General features: G+C 42.9%; 1 protein-coding gene across 4 annotated transcripts in view; it reads left to right on the plus strand.

Moving 5' to 3' along the window:
* Positions 1-2,380: 2,380 nt before the first annotated feature.
* The window catches only part of NAPEPLD (N-acyl phosphatidylethanolamine phospholipase D), a 37,349-nt gene continuing 21,731 nt past the window's right edge, over positions 2,381-17,998 (plus strand). Inside the window, exons 1-3 of one of the 4 annotated variants that reach the window (XM_084897859.1) lie at positions 2,445-2,529; positions 3,718-3,740; positions 10,261-10,567. In XM_084897859.1, the coding sequence (XP_084753985.1) occupies positions 10,274-10,567 (294 nt within the window). In that variant the 5' untranslated portion in view covers positions 2,445-2,529; positions 3,718-3,740; positions 10,261-10,273. Of the gene's footprint in view, positions 2,694-3,717; positions 3,741-10,260; positions 10,568-17,998 lie in introns of all 4 variants that reach the window. The other 3 variants (XM_084897860.1, XM_084897857.1, XM_084897858.1) reach the window with 3 other exon arrangements.

The following is a 17,998-nucleotide window of genomic DNA, read 5'->3' on the forward strand; positions in this document are numbered from 1 at the left end:
ATCCTAGTTAAAAAACAAAAAACATATATAAAAAAAACCCCAACTCCTAGCTATAAAAGATATTCGTGGGCCAATCATAGAATCTTGAATGTGTACTGAACATTAAATGATACCAGGAAATTGTTTTCTTAGGTGTGATAATATTATTGTGATTCTGAAGCAAATGTCTTTATTCTTAGAGAGGCAGGATGAAGTATTTAGAGGTGAAGTATTTTGATGCCTGTAACTTATTCAAAAGGTATACAAAAAAGCATATTTATTTTATATATATATAAATAAATATGCTATATATATATATATAGTCTTGCATGTATTTTTTATTTTTTTAAATATATTTTATTGATTTTTTTACAGAGAGGAAAGGAGAGGGATAGAGAGAAACATCGATGAGAGTCATTGATCAGCTGCCTCTTGCACACCCCCTACTGGGGATATGCCGGCAACCAAGGTACACGGAATAGAACCTGGGACTTTTCAGTCGGCAGGCCAATGCTCTATTCACTGAGCCAAACCGGTTTCGGCTATTTTCTATATTTTTGACAATTTACATAATAAAGAATTGTGTGAGGGGAACAAAGGGCATCTTTTTAAAGTTCCTTAGCCAAATATCATTCCCTTTGGGTTTGCAGCGCTGTTTTGTTTTGATTGCTGTTGCACCGCAGGTACCATGGAGCCAGAGCAGTCTTTGCTCCACGCAGGCGCCAGCAGCTCCTAATCCCACTTAAATCCCCGGGATTCAGCATCACCTGCTCGCTGGCCTGAGGGCGAAAGGCTCACACCAAGCAAAGTCTTTTTTCTTTTTCTACAGCCTGACACACACGTGCACTTAAAAATACAAATTAGTTTGCTTTGCCTTTTCTAGCAGTCATAGCTGCATCTTGGGACCTGCATTGCTTTTCTTTTTTGCCAATGAGCCCCGAGCCCCGGACAGAGGTAATTTCTTTCTCTCTCTCTCTTTTCTTTTTTTAAATTTAAATTAACATTTTATTCAGAGGGTATTTCTTTCTGGCCAGTGGCCACACTCTGGATCACTTTATAGAAGACTCTTTTTTTTTAAAAAAAATATATTTTTTATTGATTTTTTTTACAGAGAGAAGAGAGGGATAGAGAGCTAGAAACGTCGATGAGAGAGAAACATCGACCAGCTGCCTCTTGCACACCCCCTACCAGGGATGTGCCCGTAACCAATGTACATGCCCTTGACCGGAATCGAACCTGGGACCTTTCAGTCCGCAGACCAACGCTCTACCACTGAGCCAAACCGGTTTCGGCTTTTTTTTTTTTAAATAAACCTTTATTGTTCATATTATTACAAAAGTTCCTCATTTTTTCCCCCCCTTCACCAGGTTCCTACCCCACCCCCTGGCCTTTCCCCACCCCCTATTGTAGAGGACTCTTTTTTTTTTTTTTTTTTTTGCCCAGCCATCCATGGCTGAATTCTATTTCGGTTTGTTTGGACTTAAGTTATTTCTTGCAACAGCTCATCTCATCATCCTGCAGTGCGGAAAAGAAAATCCTGGGAGGAACTCAGAATCACAGCGTTATGCTCTTATCCTTTTTAAAAAAGTGAGCGTTATTTAAAAGGTTAATGAGCACACGGACAAGGCCGTGCTGCCGTTCATGTGCAGCACCTGCTGTGAACCTCCCCTCCCCGGCCAGTTTCTCCGCGCCCCGCCTCGCGGCACCCCGGCTCAGCCTGCGGCTCCCCAGCGCCCGGCCGCCGGGACTGCGCAGGGGGTGCGGCCCCCATCGTCTCCCCCGGGTTCAGCAATGACGGCGGGTGCCCAGAAAGGCATTCCCGGGGATGACAGTCAGCTTCGGGTTTAGGGCTGGGAAACCCATATGGACTTCGGGCTCCCGCAGAGCGCGCCCGGGGCGCGGGCGGGCGGGGTCGGCAGCGGGCGCCGCGCTCGCGCCTCGGGACCCAGGATGGTCCCGGCGGGGGCCGCCATCTTGGTAAAGGCCCAACCGCGGACACTGGCGGGGCTCCCGGAGCCCAAGGTCACAAAGAGCGAGTGATCGGGCCACGTGGAGCGACGCCGGCTGGGGCCCGTGCCCGGCGCGGCCCGGCCGAGGCTCGCCCGGAGGATGGCGAGGCAGCGGGCGCTGAGGCGCTGCCTGCAGCTGCTGGCGCCCGCGCAGGAGCCGGCGCGACGGAGCCCGGGGCGGAGGCACCCGGGCACCTGCCGCCGCGGCCACTCCCTCGGCGCCGGAGCGCTGTGGCTGCGGCCGGAGGAGCCGCCGGGGCCGCGTCCCGCTGGCCCGCCCGGCGCTCGGTGAGCCCGCGGCCGCTCCGCGCCTGCGCCCCCCGGGGTCTCGCGCGGTGACTTCCGCTCCGCTGTGTCCCGGCTTCCGGGTGGGACCGGCCTGTGGCGCGGGCGGGGGGGGGAGGGGGGGCAGGGGCGGAGGGGAGGGCGGGGTTGGGTCCGAGCCCTGCCTCCTAGCGGGGATGCCGCACTCCTGAGCCGCCGGCTCGCCGTGCATTTCCGCACCTCGCGACCTGCGGAGCCCGCATCCCGAGCTGCCTAGGTGAAGAGCCGCATTGATTCTTATTATTTTTTATTATTTTTTATTATTATTATTTTCTCCCCTGGGAAAGACGCCGTCTCTGGGATGCGATCCCATCTCCTCTGCAAATCATAGGTTGCATCCTCAGCCGCACCGAACGCTCGTGGGCGAATCGTCTCGTGGTTGTACGTAAATGAATGGGTTTCTCGGAGAGCTGCCTGATTCTGCTTCCTCGGAAGCATTTATCTTGTGAAAATCCGTTCCCACGGGTTTCTCCCCTTCCACCCTGGAAGGGAACCGAGGAACGGAAAGGAAGGGCCGGGGAATGGGGCGCGGCGGGGCGGGCGGTGGGAGCCGGCGCTGGCCTGAGGGTTGTGCGCCTGGGACAGTCGTAGAGTCTTGAGTGTGTGCTGAACACGAAGGGATGTGTTTGTGGGTTACATTTGGGCATTTTGGCAGGCTTTTCAGGACAGGTGTGCAGGTGGGTGTCCCTCTCCCGTCCCCCCCCCCCCCCCCTCCTGGCATAGAGCTCGCTAGGGTTCTGGTCCTTGAGATCAATTCGCGTCCATAAGCTCCGGAGTCTGATGCATCGCCCCTCAGTTGAACCTGGGAAATATGTATCAAGGGAATGAGATAAGTTTTAAAACCTCATTTAGTTCATGTACTTGCCTCTTCTGCAGGTTCTGTATATGTTATCATAGGACTCACCTGGCTTACTTTAGCTTAACGTGAAGCGTTTGTTATTTGATTCATTTATTGAGAAAGCGTTTGCTATTTGATTCATTTATTGAGAAAGTGATTTCTGACATAATAGCTCTCTGAAAAGTAAGAATAATATTATATATATATATATATATATATATATATATATATATATATATATATATATATATTTGTTGTTGCTGTTAAAAATGGATAGCTAGCAGTTCCATTTCCGTTTGCAGTCGCCTCTGTTTTGATTGCGCCTCGGACATCGACGTCTTTTAGAAAGAAGTTATATAATCTTTAAAAAAAGAAAAGATTACCCGTATCCCACAGTCGTCTGGTTTTGTTGCAAGAAAATATTATGTCTATTTGAGAAAAGATAGGGCAGGTGTACTTGTTTAAAGTAAGAATTTAAGAGAGAGATTGACTTCAGTTAAAACTGTTTTAAACAAATTAAAATATAGTCACAGTTTTCAAAGATTTTATTTTCCATTACATTTGCAGGCATTCCTGCTGCAGGAATTTTGGTAAGTCTCCAAGAGACAAAAATATTTAGTGTATTTCTCATATCCTTAGTTTCTCTGACAATTCCAAATTATATTGTACAGATACTGTACTGCACAATTTAATTTTAAAATTGGTCCAGTTATAAATGGGTGAAGGATATTTTAATATAAGCATTCCATCAAAGGGTTTGGGTCGTGCTTTATTTGACGCAGTCATCCTCCTGCTTGAAAAGGGTATTTTTGTTGCTTTTAAGCATCTGTGAGTTTAGGAAACTGAGGGGATTTTTAAGAACATTTTTTTCCTGTGTTCAGAAAAGTGCTATTTGCATTTAATTTTGTTGTTTCATTCTGCTTTTTCTTTGTGGTGGTAGATAGCTGTGGATAATGGTGTGTGTGTGTGTGTGTGTGTGTGTGTGTGTGTGTTTCATTTCATTTCACTCTTTTTAGGTCAATTAGAATAGATGGCTGTAGCTGGAGGGCTGTGTTGCTCTGGGCATTTTAGGAGGAAATGCATCCAAGTAAAAAGTGTTTTCATTGACGTGTTGGGGAAATGAACTTGCACTTGCACCTAGTTAATGGTTAACAAGCCTTTGTCCTGGAGGGATGTAAGGGCCTGTATAAAGTTGGCATTAAAAGAATCACCTATGGGATTTCCAGCTTGAGGTTCTAGTAGTACACTGTTCTAACTGCTGTAATCCTAAAGCATCCTACCTATCTATAATTTATAGTGCTTTGCATGACTTCTCTTTTTAATGTAATAACTATTGGGGATTATAAGTATTTTTATTAAGAGTTTTTGTGACATTATATATGGGGAATAGATTTGTTATATCAGAGATTCAGTCTTTTGCCAATTCAGCTGGCTAAGTGAGGTGTTATAACTTTATAATTTACAAAGTTCTTTTGTGTATTTTTAACTGTATTTATTTTTAGTTTTGATTTTATAAGCATACAATATGTAAGATTGTTAACCCCATTCCACAGATGAAGAAAACAGGAAACTGAGGGCCTGGGAGATTTCAGTATTTTATTCAAGGTCCCTTAGCACAGCAGTCCTGGCCTTTGACAGAATATACTGTATATGCTTCTTAGAAAGGGGTACTTGTGTAGCCAAGATAGCGTGGTATGGATCAGCAAGCCTTGGTCTGCAATGGTCAGTACCATTGGTGATGGAGGCACACAGTACCATTGGTTATGCTGGCTTATAGATGGATGAGCATACATTCAAAAGCATGATTGAAAAACAACTGTTTGTACTTGCTACTTAGAATAATCTATCTTTTCCCTTGAAGGCAGCAATTTTTTGTTTATCTAATTTGGAGTCTCTCTCAGATTAAGGAACACTAACATATTGTACAATAAATACCTTTAGACACTTTTTTGTAATCTCTTCTATTGATAGGGATAAAGTAGTCAAAATAAACACCAAGCTTTTTTGACTTAGGATATTTTCATCTACAATATATAAAAAGCCAGGGGCTGTCACGACTGAAACAACTAGATGCACGACTGACCAGCAGACTGCGTGGGGCAAGCAGGCCAGCAGGGGGGTTAGTGAGGGGTGACCAAGCAACTGAACAGCAGGCTCTGTGGGGTAACCAGGCTGGCAGGGGGGAGCAGTTGGTAACCTGGCTGGCAGGGGGGCAGTTGGGGGTGACCAGGCCAGCAGGGGGGCAGTTAGGGGTGACCAGGCCAGCAGAGAAGGCCAGCTGAGGGTGACCAGGCTGGCAGGGGGAGGCAGTGACCAGGATGGCAGGGGGGACAATAAGGGGCAACCAGGGTGGTGGTGGGGCCATTGGTGGTGACTAGGCCAGCAGGGGTCAGTTGGGGTGACCAGGCCGGCAGGGGAGCGGTTAGGGGGCGATAAGGCAGGTAGGTGAGCAGTTAGGAGCCAGCAGTCCTGGATTGGGAGAGGGATGTCCGACTGGCCAGTTTAGGCTTGTTCCTCGGGATCGGGCCTAAATCAGCAGTCAGTCAGACAGCCCCCGAGGGGTCCTGAATTGGAGAGGATGCAGCTGGGGTGAGGAGACCCGTCCCATGCACGAACTTTGTGTACCAGGCCTCTAGTTTGGACATAATCCTATTGTAAGTCCAGGAGCATCTGTAATTCTGATGTGCAGCCAGCATTGAGAATCACAGGTTTAAAGCTTAGCACCCAGCTGTCCTCTAGGGAGGAGTCCCAGTTGGTCTGTATCAGTCGTACTGGAGATCAGATCCTTCCTTGACAATCTGTTTTGATGACTGAAGAGTCAAATCACTTGAGTAGGAGATGTAAAACACAAATGAGGAGCAGCAATCACCTTTGCTTGTCAACCTTTGGTCCGTGGACCATGGTGGTCCTGAGGTCCAAAAGGTTGGCGTCCGCTGTTTTAGGTGGCATTTAGCGAGAACTGACCTTGCTTGCCTATTTTGCCTGTTCCTGTTGTAGGGAATTTTTCCTTTGATTCAAAAAATCTTGGTAACGGGCTCAAGCTCTGGGGACAGTGCTGGTTGTAGATATGGCTGCTGTTAGTATCCTGAGTTTGCACATTTTTGCTCTCTGTGGGGGCAGTAAGAGGAGGAGATTATTATTTTCAGAACAGGACACTATCAAGATTTATGAAGACCTCCTGATGAATCCAGGGGAACTGGTGAGGCTGCCAGGACCTGTGGGGTTGTATAGGTTCCTGTGGGGAATTGTGGTTTCCTTTTGGTTGTAAGAGTTGTGTGAGTTCTAGTAAGACCAGGGCTTCTCTTACTCAAATATAAGAACACATTCCAGAGTTTATTCCATTTTTAGTTTGTTCATGCCATTGCTCTTAACGTAGAAATTTCAAAATGGAATATGCATCCCACTAACCTTACTAAACAGTGTTTAGAACATAATAGAACATTGGCTTGCAATCATGGAGGCTGTGTGTGCGCCACACACTGGGTTAAAGATTATGTACATTTTGTCCAGTAACCCAGGAATGGGCACCAGACAAGGAAACAAAGAGTTAGAAAGGATGACAGGGGTGTCAAGTTGAGAAGTACTTATTTTCAAATGTTTTAAATCCTTTGTGCTTCTTTTCTTGGCAGTGAGATTTTAATTATATCCATTTTTGATGTGCTTTTATGATTTACTGCATCTTGGCATTCTCCCTCCCACTAGTTTTATGGAGAAATAATGAACATCACTGTATAAGTTTAAGATGGACAGCATGACGGTTTGGTTTACCTGTATTGTGAAGTGATTACCACAGTACGTTCAGCTAACATTTATCTTATGGATATATTGGCATTGGCGAGAACGGCACCAAGTGTGTCTGGCTGGTGGGGTCCTACCGGAACTGGGTTCAGCAATGTTGGTACTTAAGTTGGGGATAAAAAAGAATTTAGAGTCAAGACTGAAAACTTAGGAGAATACTCATTTAGAAAATCACAGAGGAAGAAGTAGTAATTTGTAGAAGAAATGGGCTTAGGAAACAACGTTATAGAGAGGCAAAGGAAGGGCCCTGGGAGCTTAGAAGTGAGGAAGACAACAGGGAGGCGCTTTGGAAGATGGGGAGAGGGAGGAGGAGGGAAGGCGTGGGTGTGCTCCCAGGAGGGAGCATGCTGGGTCCACACCTTAAGGGGTTAAGGGTGGGGTTCTTAGGGGTGGTCCCAGGGGGAAGATTGCAATAGAGTATTCAGCAGCTTTCCAGGTGTGTCCTTCCAGGGTCCTGATCGCCACTGATGGGTGCCAGGGCAGGGGTCAGTAGTCAGTGCACCTGGTCCGGAGGTCAGCCATGGCGTCACCTGTCTGTTTTTGCTGCTTTTCTGGGCCTGGAGCTGACACTGAGGCCTAGATGTTATCTCTAGGGAGGAAAAGTCCATGGGTTGAAACGAATGACTAGCAAATGACCAGCGATATGAAGTCAGGGGCTCCAAACCACATGACTAGTGATGCCTGTGCTAGGGGAGGAAAGGTCACCCTGGGGATGAGGTCGCACACTACAGTTGTCTGTTGCTAGTCACTCAGGGCTTTCTTCCCTGGTGACCGTTAGTATCTAGCTCATGGTCCTTGCTCTGCCTACTACATACAATAAAAATTAGAGTTCCCAGGCTGGTGTGGCTCAGTGCACTGCAGCAGCATCCAAAAGTTGCAGATTCAATCCCTGGTCAGTGTGTATGGCAGGCAACTTATCAATGTTTCTCTTTCTTGCCCCTTTCTTTCTATCTCTTTCTTTCTCTCTCTTCCCCTCCCTCCATCCCTTCCCTCTAAACACATGCCTTCAGTTTTCTCCATTGCCTACAGTGTAGCCAAGCCTCTTAATGTCTCAGTCCGGTCCCACTGTCTAATGATCCTTCACACCTTTACCATCTCGACTCTCACAAGCCTTTCCTGCTTCTTATGTCCCAGCTGCATTAGACAAGTGGATGCTGTCTAAAAGCCCTATTTTGATGTGTGTGTGTGTGTGTGTGTGTGTGTGTGTGTGTGTTTAATTCCAAGTACCCTTTTCTCCTTTCTCAAAATTTATTCTATAGTTGGTAGAATTACATGTGTATTATATAGACAGTGTTTATTAAAATACATTTCATTTTGAAAGTTGAGCTGTCAGTTGTTAGTGTGTGGACGTTTTTTGGAGGCATCCTGTATATGAATACCTGTGTATATATGCAGACTTATGCACGCATCTCACAAACTGCTCTCCCATCTTTTAGACATATTACCTTGGGAATTACTCAGTCTCTAAACTTGTGTGTTACCTCTGTTAAAGAAGTGGGGTTCAAATGGACGGTGGTCTTTGTTTCTGCCTTTTGGAAAGGCCTGGCCTGAATTTAATAATCCGGGTGGAGAAATTATGTGAGAAGAATGGGCATAACTCAGCCAGACCCTTTGTTTCCTAATAGAATTTAAAGAATTTAGATGAATGGCCAGTTAGCTGGGAAAGGGGGAAAAAGAATTAACATCTGGTCATTTAATCGTCTGAAACCCCTACGAGGTAAGTAGGGATTTAACAGGTGAGAAAATTGAGGGCTAGAAAGGTTGAGTTATTTGCACAAGATATAAAGCTTATTAGACTCTCTTAGCTTCTAGGTTCTCCCACAAACAGAGAAAGCTGAGCAGCAGCGAGTGTTTTTGTCAGCTCTGGTTTCTTTTCTGAACACTGATTATTTTCTAGACTGTAGACTATTTACTCCTAACAGTTTGAGGAAAGAAAAAAAAAAAAAGTTTGGTTCAGTGAATGTTTTCATCCTAGGGTTTGTTCTTTTCCTTTCTCTCCTGGATAATATTTCTATTTGAACACTACTGAAGTCATAAAAATAACATTTGGCTTTTCGTTATTGTGCTTATTTCCTTAGGATTATAGTATATTAAGTGTATGCATTGTATTTAAACTAGAAAGAAAGCAAATATTTGGGAAATAGGAAAGAAATGTAATTCATGGCAGATGAATGCATATCCTTAGTACATTATTTATCATTTTGTGTTTGGAGTATATAATTCAAAAATCAAGGATTTCAGTGCCTTGCCTTAAGATGTGGTGGTGGCAGCAGTAATAACAAGGTCAGCAACAGCAGTTGTTATCATGTGCATACATGTGTGTTACATTTGTTGTATACACATTTCTAAGTATTTTACATGCATTAGCTTTTCAAATCCTCTCAATAAACCCCTCAAGTAGGAAGTGTTATTATCTCCATTTTATACATGAGAGATCAGGAAATGTACCTAGACTACACACAGACTTTGCAGTTCTAAATCTGAGTTAATTCAAATTTGTACTGTTCACTTCTTAACTACTTTATTTATTTATTTATTTTTTATATTTTTATTGATTTTATACAGAGAGGAAGGGAGAGAGATAGAGAGTTAGAAACATCAATGAGAGAGTCATCGATCAGCTGCCTCTTGCACACCCCCTACTGGGGATATGCCCGCAACCAAGGTACATGCCCTTGACGGAATCGAACCCGGGACCCTTCAGTCCCCAAGCCGACGCTCTATCCATTGAGCCAAACCGGTCCCGGCTTCTTAACTACTTTATTAAGATGCCTCTGAATATGTTGTTTTTCTCCTTTCTTGTGTTTTGGACTCATTGTACTTTTCAAGGGGCATGGAAACAGATGATCTTCAAAGTAAAAACGACTAGGCCTAGTGGGTCTTATGTAAATCACTTGAATTACTGAGGTATCCTCAAGGAACTAAGGTATTCCTTTCTAAGCTCTTAACAATAATATTTTTAAAGTTCAGGTATGAAAATATTACAGATTCATGAAGGTGCTTTAATTTATTCTACAAGGTCATCAAAATGGAAAATTTCATGTTTGAATGCTGGCTGGTGGACTAGATTGTTTTTTATTACTGTTGATAAGGATTTTTAAAAGGTTTGGCAGGAATTGGTAAACATCTTTTCTATTTAGCATGCAGTAATACTGGATTCTAAACTTGCATTTTACAAGAAGAAAATTTTTGAGTTAATAGGACATGATATTTTTATAAGTTCGAGGAAATTTTTATTGGCTAAGAAATACACTGTGTAATATGTTGTAATGCCTTTATATTAAACTCAGTATTTTTCCTCCTCTTTTTTAGTTCTCCAAAGGACATGGATGAAAATGAAAGCAACCAGTCCCTGATGGCAAGCAGCCAATATCCTAAAGAAGTAGTCAGAAAACGCCAAAATTCTGCACGGGATTCTGGAGGAAGTACTTCTTCCAGGTTTTCCAGGAAGAGTTTCAAACTGGATTACAGATTAGAGGAAGATGTAACGAAATCAGAGAGAGGGAAGGATGGGAGATTTGTTAATCCTTGGCCAACATGGAAAAGTATCTCTATCCCAAGTATTCTCAGATGGCTGATAATGGAAAAGGATCACAGCAGCATTCCGAGTTCCAAAGAGGTAGCGTTTGGCCCTTTCGCGTGCTGTATATTTACTCGCTATACACACACACACACACACACACACACACACACGTATACATAATGTAGCTTTGCTGTGAATTGTATTATAACACTTAGTTGAGCCCCTTTTATGTGATAGAGCAGAGGGCTAGGTTCTGGGGAGTTAAAGTAAAAAAGGTGCCCTCCAATTTTAACAGTTGAGTACCTATATGAATAACTAGTTTAGCACTGATCTAGTGGCAACTAGAGGTAGGAGCAGAGTACTTTAGAGGTACAAGAAAGGAAACAATTCTCACTGGTGGGGTGGGAAATGGCTTCACGGAGGAAGTGATACTTGACATGGGCCTAGAGAGAGAAAAAGTATTTTGGCAGTGGTTTTCTAGGTGGCATGGAGAAGGTCACAGAGGTGAGGAAGTGCATGATGTGCTCCAGAAAGGAATAACCTGACGTGTGTTGGGAATGTGTCTTAGGAGGGTTAGGGGGTGGCCCAAGAGCTCTTGGCTTCTCATCCTTGGGTAAAGCTGCTGAAGCTATCAAAGAAACCTTCAGATAACCTTTTCAGATCTTTAAAAATTGGCAATAAATGATTGGCCTGCTGGTGTTACTTAGACTTAAAACTTACTAACATTTGGCATAAGGTTTATTAGCTGAGTCAGATTATATACTTTGGCAGGGGTGGGTGGCTCCCAATTACAGTAGCACCTTTTTCTCTTTTCTCCTTTCTTAGATTCCTTTCCCTCTCCTAAGTCCTATCTCCCCTGGCCACTCTTCCATCAACCGCAGGCTTTATGAGGAGTTGAGAGATAAAGAACTTGACGTTGGGAGTGGGGGATGGGTTGAAAGAGGGGGGAGCCTGAAGGCCTGATCTGAAGTGGGGAGAGGCCGGAGGGGCAGTGGGAGGAGGAGGGGTGTGGTGGTGGTAAGTATTTTATCTGGCTATGTGTGTCTACTTTTCTTTAAAGGATATGGAATAAAAAACTGACATTGTCATCTTGATGCTAAGATTCACAGTATTAATCCTAGTAGACAGAATAGATTAACGTGAATATCTTACCAGCACTTTTTAAGAATGAATTAGGACATTAATAGATAAAACCTTGTTCTGTGTTTCAACTTTGAGGATGGGAGGAACAAGAAAAATCTTTTTCTGGAGAACCCCATATGAAGAGAAATAAGAAGCATGGAGTTAGCTGTGAAGGGTTAGGGCAGGAGGCCAAGATGGGTAGGCTGCGTATTGGGGTAAATTTTTCCTGTTTTTGAGCCATAGCTTGCAAACATACAGAAATAGCAATGATGTATTTAGTTTGATTTCATTTCAGAGAGGAAGGGAGTGGCCCCTTGAAGACAGATGGACATACCTGCAGTCTAATAATTTGGAGACTCTAGAAACTGTATCGAATCTGAGAACTCGCCAGGCCAGTGGTCCTTAGCCTTTTTGTGGTGTGTGTGTGTGTGTGTGTGTTTAAGCTTTCTCAAACAACTTTATTTTTGGAGAGCAGTTGAAAGATATAAAAAACAACAGTACTGCTCATGTGTTCTCTGAAGCAATTAAATTACTTTATAGCTTCGTGGTCAGTTCACTCAGTGGTTCTGGGGAGAAGGAAATGTCTGAAATCACCCCTTGGATTCCCCCTGCTGCTCCAGGCACGCCAATGCAGTGTTCTGTCCGGGCTTTTCTTGTGGTCTCAGACGGCTGCCTCTTGGCCCCTCCCTCCACAGCACTGGCCTGTGATGACACGGTGCTGACACAGCTGTGGCCTTTTACCAGCGATGGCTTTGCACAGGGCTATTAGACCTTTGCCCATAATTCAAGGGAAGCTTTCTTCTCCCTTTTATGTAAGAACATGTGAGAAAATGCCCAATTCCTTAACTTTTCCCCGGAAAGGAGACCGGAGGAGGGAGGAATGGCCTCTCCGCATATTCTCAGGTCATTCATCCTTTTCTCTCCTCACTAGCTCCGGTGTCCAGCTCCCTCCTTCCAGTAATGAGAGGGAATAGCTCTTCTCTCATTAACCCCGCCGTATTACGTTATGAGAATGTAAGCCAAGAAGAGCTCACATTCTCTGATTGGTACCGGAATATCCTGGCTATATTCCACGAGTACAGTGCCCCATATAATTGATCCCCATAGAAGACAAATTTAGTTTCCTAACATATCTAATCAGTCTCCTTGTCAATCTCCACATGGCCCTCAGGGTTTCTTCGAGTCTCACTCTTGCTTTCAAGCACATCAGCTCCACCAGAAAGCACCACTGTCATTTAGAAGTATTTTATCTACTTAGCCAAGCAGGTGGCCGTATATATACTCTGAGTGCTTCTGGCTGGGACACCTGTCCAGATACTGGCCCCTTTTGAAAATCTGATGAAAGCTGTGGATCCTCTTCTTAGAGAAATATACACATCCACATAATCACATTGCCTTTTACTATAACTTTAGGGAGTTTTTGGATCCTTTCAAGTCAGTCCATTAACTCATTTACTCATTCATTCATTTAGTGAGTATGTATTGAGCCAGTGTTCAATAACTAAAGAAATCTCTAGGTTCGAGAAGTAGAGCAATGAACAAAGCAGAAACACACCCTTGGCTGCTTTGGACCTGAGGTTCAGTGGACGGGAGAGACAGTAGACAAGTGAGTAAATTCTGTGGAATATTAAAAGTGATTAGATTCTGAGGAAGAATAAAGCAGAGAAGGAAGGGTGATGGAGGTGGGAATTACATTTTAAAAATATTTTTATTGATTTCAGAGAGGAAGGGAGAGGGCTAGAGAGATAGAAACATCAATGATGAGAGAGAATAATCGATTGGCTGCCTCCGGCACATCCCAAACTGGGGGTCAAGCCCGAATATGTCCCACCTGGGAATCAAACTGTGACCTCCTGGTTCATAGGTCAACGCTCAACCACTGAGCCATGCCGGCCGGGGGAGAGTTACATTCTTTAATGAAGTGTAAGTTTTTGTTTGTTTTTAAGTCAGAAGATTTTCTTTTTAAAGAAAATGTGAAAGTAGGTCTCAATCTGTACCACTTAAATAGGCATCGTGTAAAAGGAGAAAGAAGACACTTTTGCCCTATTCCAATTTATATTTTATTTCTTATCTCTTACCTGTATTTTGTTCCAATAAAAGCCTAGAACCAGGTCAAATGCATGTTGTTATTTTCATAGATAACTGTAACTAATTCCATGTTTAATCCCTTTAAATTGCCAAAATTATTAATTTTTACCAACTCCTAAATCTGATAGAGTCAGACATTTTCTGGAAAAACAAAACAAAACATATTAAGATCCATGTAAAGAACACCTGCTTCAGATTATTAGGTCAGTTTAGAATTTAATCTCATCTCTGGGAGTTGTTTTTGTTAGGCATTGGGAGGCTAGAGTTTAATAAAATACAACTTCAAATTATTGTTTTTATAGAAATAGACTCTTAGATGCAGAGAACAAACTGATGGTTGCCAGATGGAAGGAGTGTGTGGGGACTGGGTGAAAAAGGTGAAGGGATTAAGGAGTACATATTGGTAATTAAAAATAGTCACGGGTTTGTAAAGTACAGCCTGTAATCATTCAGTAATGTTGTATTATCTGTGTATGATGCCAGATGGGTGCTTGAGTTTTCAGGGGGATTTTATGATCTGTGCCAGGTTATAATTACTATATATTATGCAATAGATATATAAATATGAAAGTGTTTTGGAAGAAATATGATTAAAGTATAAAATAACTAATAGAACAGGTCTAAATACAAAGAAAAGGGGTCACTAGCAGAGCTGCACAATTTAGTTGCAATCTCAGAGAACAGCATGTGTTTTTTTAACTTTGAAGATCAGATCTATTTGGAGAAGGAAGGACCCCCATACCTCAGAAAGTGGGACTCACATATCACGGCATCTCCCAGTTATTAAGTCTACAGATTACAAATCATTTTCAAAGACAATAGTTTTGGACAAGTTTTACATGTTGAATGGGACATACATTATTTTCTTTTTTTTAAAAAAATCAAAAGTATTATATCAGAATAATTTTTTTCTGTGAAATCTGTATACATATTTTTTTTATTTAGTTTTTTTTTAATTGTTTAAAGTTTTACATATGTCTCCTTTTGTGTCTGTGTTAATAAATTTCTGTCCTTGGACACTTCCTGACATTTGGCTTTTTGGGGTCTTTAGAGCATTGTGCAGGGCACAGGCCTGGCATTGTTTAGACGCTGTCACTGCTGGGAGTGGTTGCCGGTGGCTCAGTGACTTGCCCGATTGTTATGGTCACCCGCAGTCAGGGGGAAAGAGACAGTCAGAGAACCTCAGAGAGGGAGGAGACAGGCACCGCCTGAGGTTCGTGAGGCGCAGGAGGCTGTCCTCACCCGTTACTGCCATGGCAGTGAGCGGGGGACTGTCCGCCGGAGCGTGAGAGGCACAGAAGCGAGGCTGCACCGCAGGGCGGGTTGGAAAGTGGGACACCAGGGTTGGATTGCGGAAACCAGACTCCAGCCCAAGGTTTATCCGGTGTGGGACCTTGTTTCTGTCAGTCCCTCAAGGAGCTCCTTTTCTTATTTTGTCTATAAAGTTGGATAAGACCGTGTAGGTCACTGCAGTTGTTCTTTGTTCACCTGACACATGGAAGTACTTTGAAAATATAATCTTTGGCTGTTATGATAATGAAGAATAGGGTGCCCATTGGGAAAATGAAACATACCAGTTATTTTCTATTTATCCCATAATATGTGAACAGGTGCTTTTTATTTTTATGAAGAGAATAAATACATGGGTTCAGTTTCTAAAAAGTTGTAGTACTGAAAGGCTTATTAGACAAATACCAGTCTCCTAACCAGTCCCTGCTTCTCCATCACTATCCCCAGAGTCAACAACTGTCAACCCTTTCCTCTGGAGTTTGCCTTTAGATTTATTTTAACTTTGTTGTGGTAAGAACACTTGACATGAGGTCTAGCTTGAATTTTTAAGTGCCCCTTGCAGTTGACTGTAGGCACAGTTCTGTACAGTCGTCTCTGGAGCTTCATTTTGCTTAACTGAGACTTCGTGCTCATTGATAGCAGCCCCACTTCCCTCTCCCTCCAGGCCCTGGCAACCATCACTCTGGTTCCATGAATCTGACTGTTTTTAATATCTCTAATATGTGGAAATGTGCAGTATTTTTCGTTCTGTGGTCCTTCACATTTTCTGTTGTGCTTAACTCTCTCTCCTTCCCCATCTCTTTTCCATGGTTATATTTGAACTATACCTTTACTGTTTATATTGTGATTATGTCGCCCTGGCTGGTGTTATTCAGTGGTGATATTGTAGCATTGGTTTGCACACTAAAGGTTCATGGGTTCAATTCCTAGTTAAGGGCACATCCCTGGGTTGCAGGTTCAATCCTGGCCCAGGTCAGGGCATGTGGGGGAGGCAGCCAATCGATGTGTCTCTCTCACATATATGATCCTCCCCACCTCTTTCTCTTTCTGTTTCTCTTTCTGTTTCTCTTCCTCTTTCTGTTTCTCTTTCTGTTTCTCTTTCTCTTTCTCTTTCTCTTTCTCTTTCTCTTTCTCTTTCTCTTTCTCTTTCTCTTTCTCTTTCTCTTTCTCTTTCTCTTTGCCCCTCTCCCTCCCTCCCCTTCCCTTTCACTCTAAAATAATCAGTAGAAAAAATTGAGTGAGGATTAACAACAGCAGCAAATACATATATGTTGTTGTGAATATGTCAATATTTTTCAGGGATGAACTAACTGAATAGTGTACTATGGCCATGTACACTTCCCCGCCCTGGGTTTCATTATACTTTTTTTTTTTTCATCTGCTTAACTTTCTGACTGATCATTTCCCTTCTTCTCAATGCGGTTTTCTTGAGGGAGCCCCTCGGGCGGGCTCTCAGCACTGAGCTGTATCTCCAGGCTCCCTGCCAGCTGCGTTCTGGGGTCTGCCTTCACCATCATCTTGGCTCCTCAGCCGCTTCAGCGTTGGCTGTTTCCTGCATCCCACTTGTTCCTCTTTCTGGGATGTATTCTCATTTTGGTGGAGTACATTCTTACTGAGAAAAAGGTACTTGGGAAGTCAATTTTTGATGCGTTGCTTGTCTGAAATGTCTTTATTTTTACTCTTTTTAAAATCCTCACCTGAGTGTATATTGCTTTTTTTAAAAAAATTGATTTGAAAAAGGGGGTGGGGTAGGGAGGGGAGAGACAGAGAGAGGCAGAGAAAGACAGAGAAAAGCATCAATGTGAGAGAGAAACATTGATTGGTTGCTTCCTATCTGTGCCCCAACAGGGGTTGAACCCATAACCTAGGTATATGTCCTGAATGCGAGTCTAACCCGAAACCTTTTGGAGTACGGGATGATGCTCCATCCAGCTGAGCCACCTGGCCATGGTTATTCTCAGTCTTAACTGATAGTGTGGGTATAGAAATTTTATTTGGAAGCAGTTTTCTCTCAGAGTTTGAAAGCATTACCTCTGTGACCTTGTTTTTAGGATTGCTGTGGAGAAACCTTTATTTCTGTAGAAATAACTTGAGAAAGATAATTTCTTTGGCACCAGTGTTCTGAAGTTTTACCATGATGTGTGGTTATTTATTCATCGTACTTGATGGCTGGTGGGCCCTTTAGGTGTAAAAGTCTGTTTCCTTAACTTCTAGGGAATTTTCTTCTATATTTCTTTGAAAATTTCTTCCCATCTTTCCATTCAAAACCAACTACTAATTATTCTATGGATCTCCAGGATCAATCCTCCGTAGTTTTCTTTTTATTTCTCCTGTACATCCTCTTTTTTTGTTTTATATCAGACAGATTTCCTCAAATTTTTATTTCATTTTAAAATACATTAGTTATTTAACAGATCTTGATCAAATCTATATCATTCTTGCACAGAAACACATACTCTTAAAATAATGTTATCAAGAGTATGGATTTCATTGTTTTAAAGTTAATATCATTTATGCCATTATGCCATGGAAAGAATTATGGTCTAATGAAAAGAGGTCTTTAGAGTCAGGAACACCTTGATTCCACTCCTGATTGGCACTTGTTATTTGCCCTTGATGAGTTTCTTAGTGACTGGCCCTCCACTTGGCCTTGTTATCTGTAAAATGCCCGTGACATCTGCTTCGCATGGCTAGATGACATAATGCACCAACGCACTGGCAAAGGTTCGTGGCTGAATGAATGTTAGGATTTTTCCCTTTCCCCAAGAGAAGTGAAATATTAACTGGTACACTGTTTACATATGAGCCTAGGAATTTTCCCATTTGCAGCTTAAAAAAAAGAAAACTAGCAAGAAAAATCTCCATCCAGTAAAGAGAATGCCAAGTGAGTGCTTGGTCTCTCAAGAATTTCCCAACCCTCATTCTGCGTGCTTTTTCAAAGTCTGATGATTAGGTAAAAAAAAAAAAAAAAAAAAAAAAAAAAAGAAAAGAAAAAAAATTTTTTTTTTTTTTAATCGACTTGAGACT

The sequence above is a fragment of the Pipistrellus hanaki genome (genome assembly GCF_964339955.1).
Source record: "Pipistrellus hanaki genome assembly, chromosome: 10".
Classification (NCBI taxonomy): Eukaryota; Metazoa; Chordata; class Mammalia; order Chiroptera; family Vespertilionidae; genus Pipistrellus; species Pipistrellus hanaki.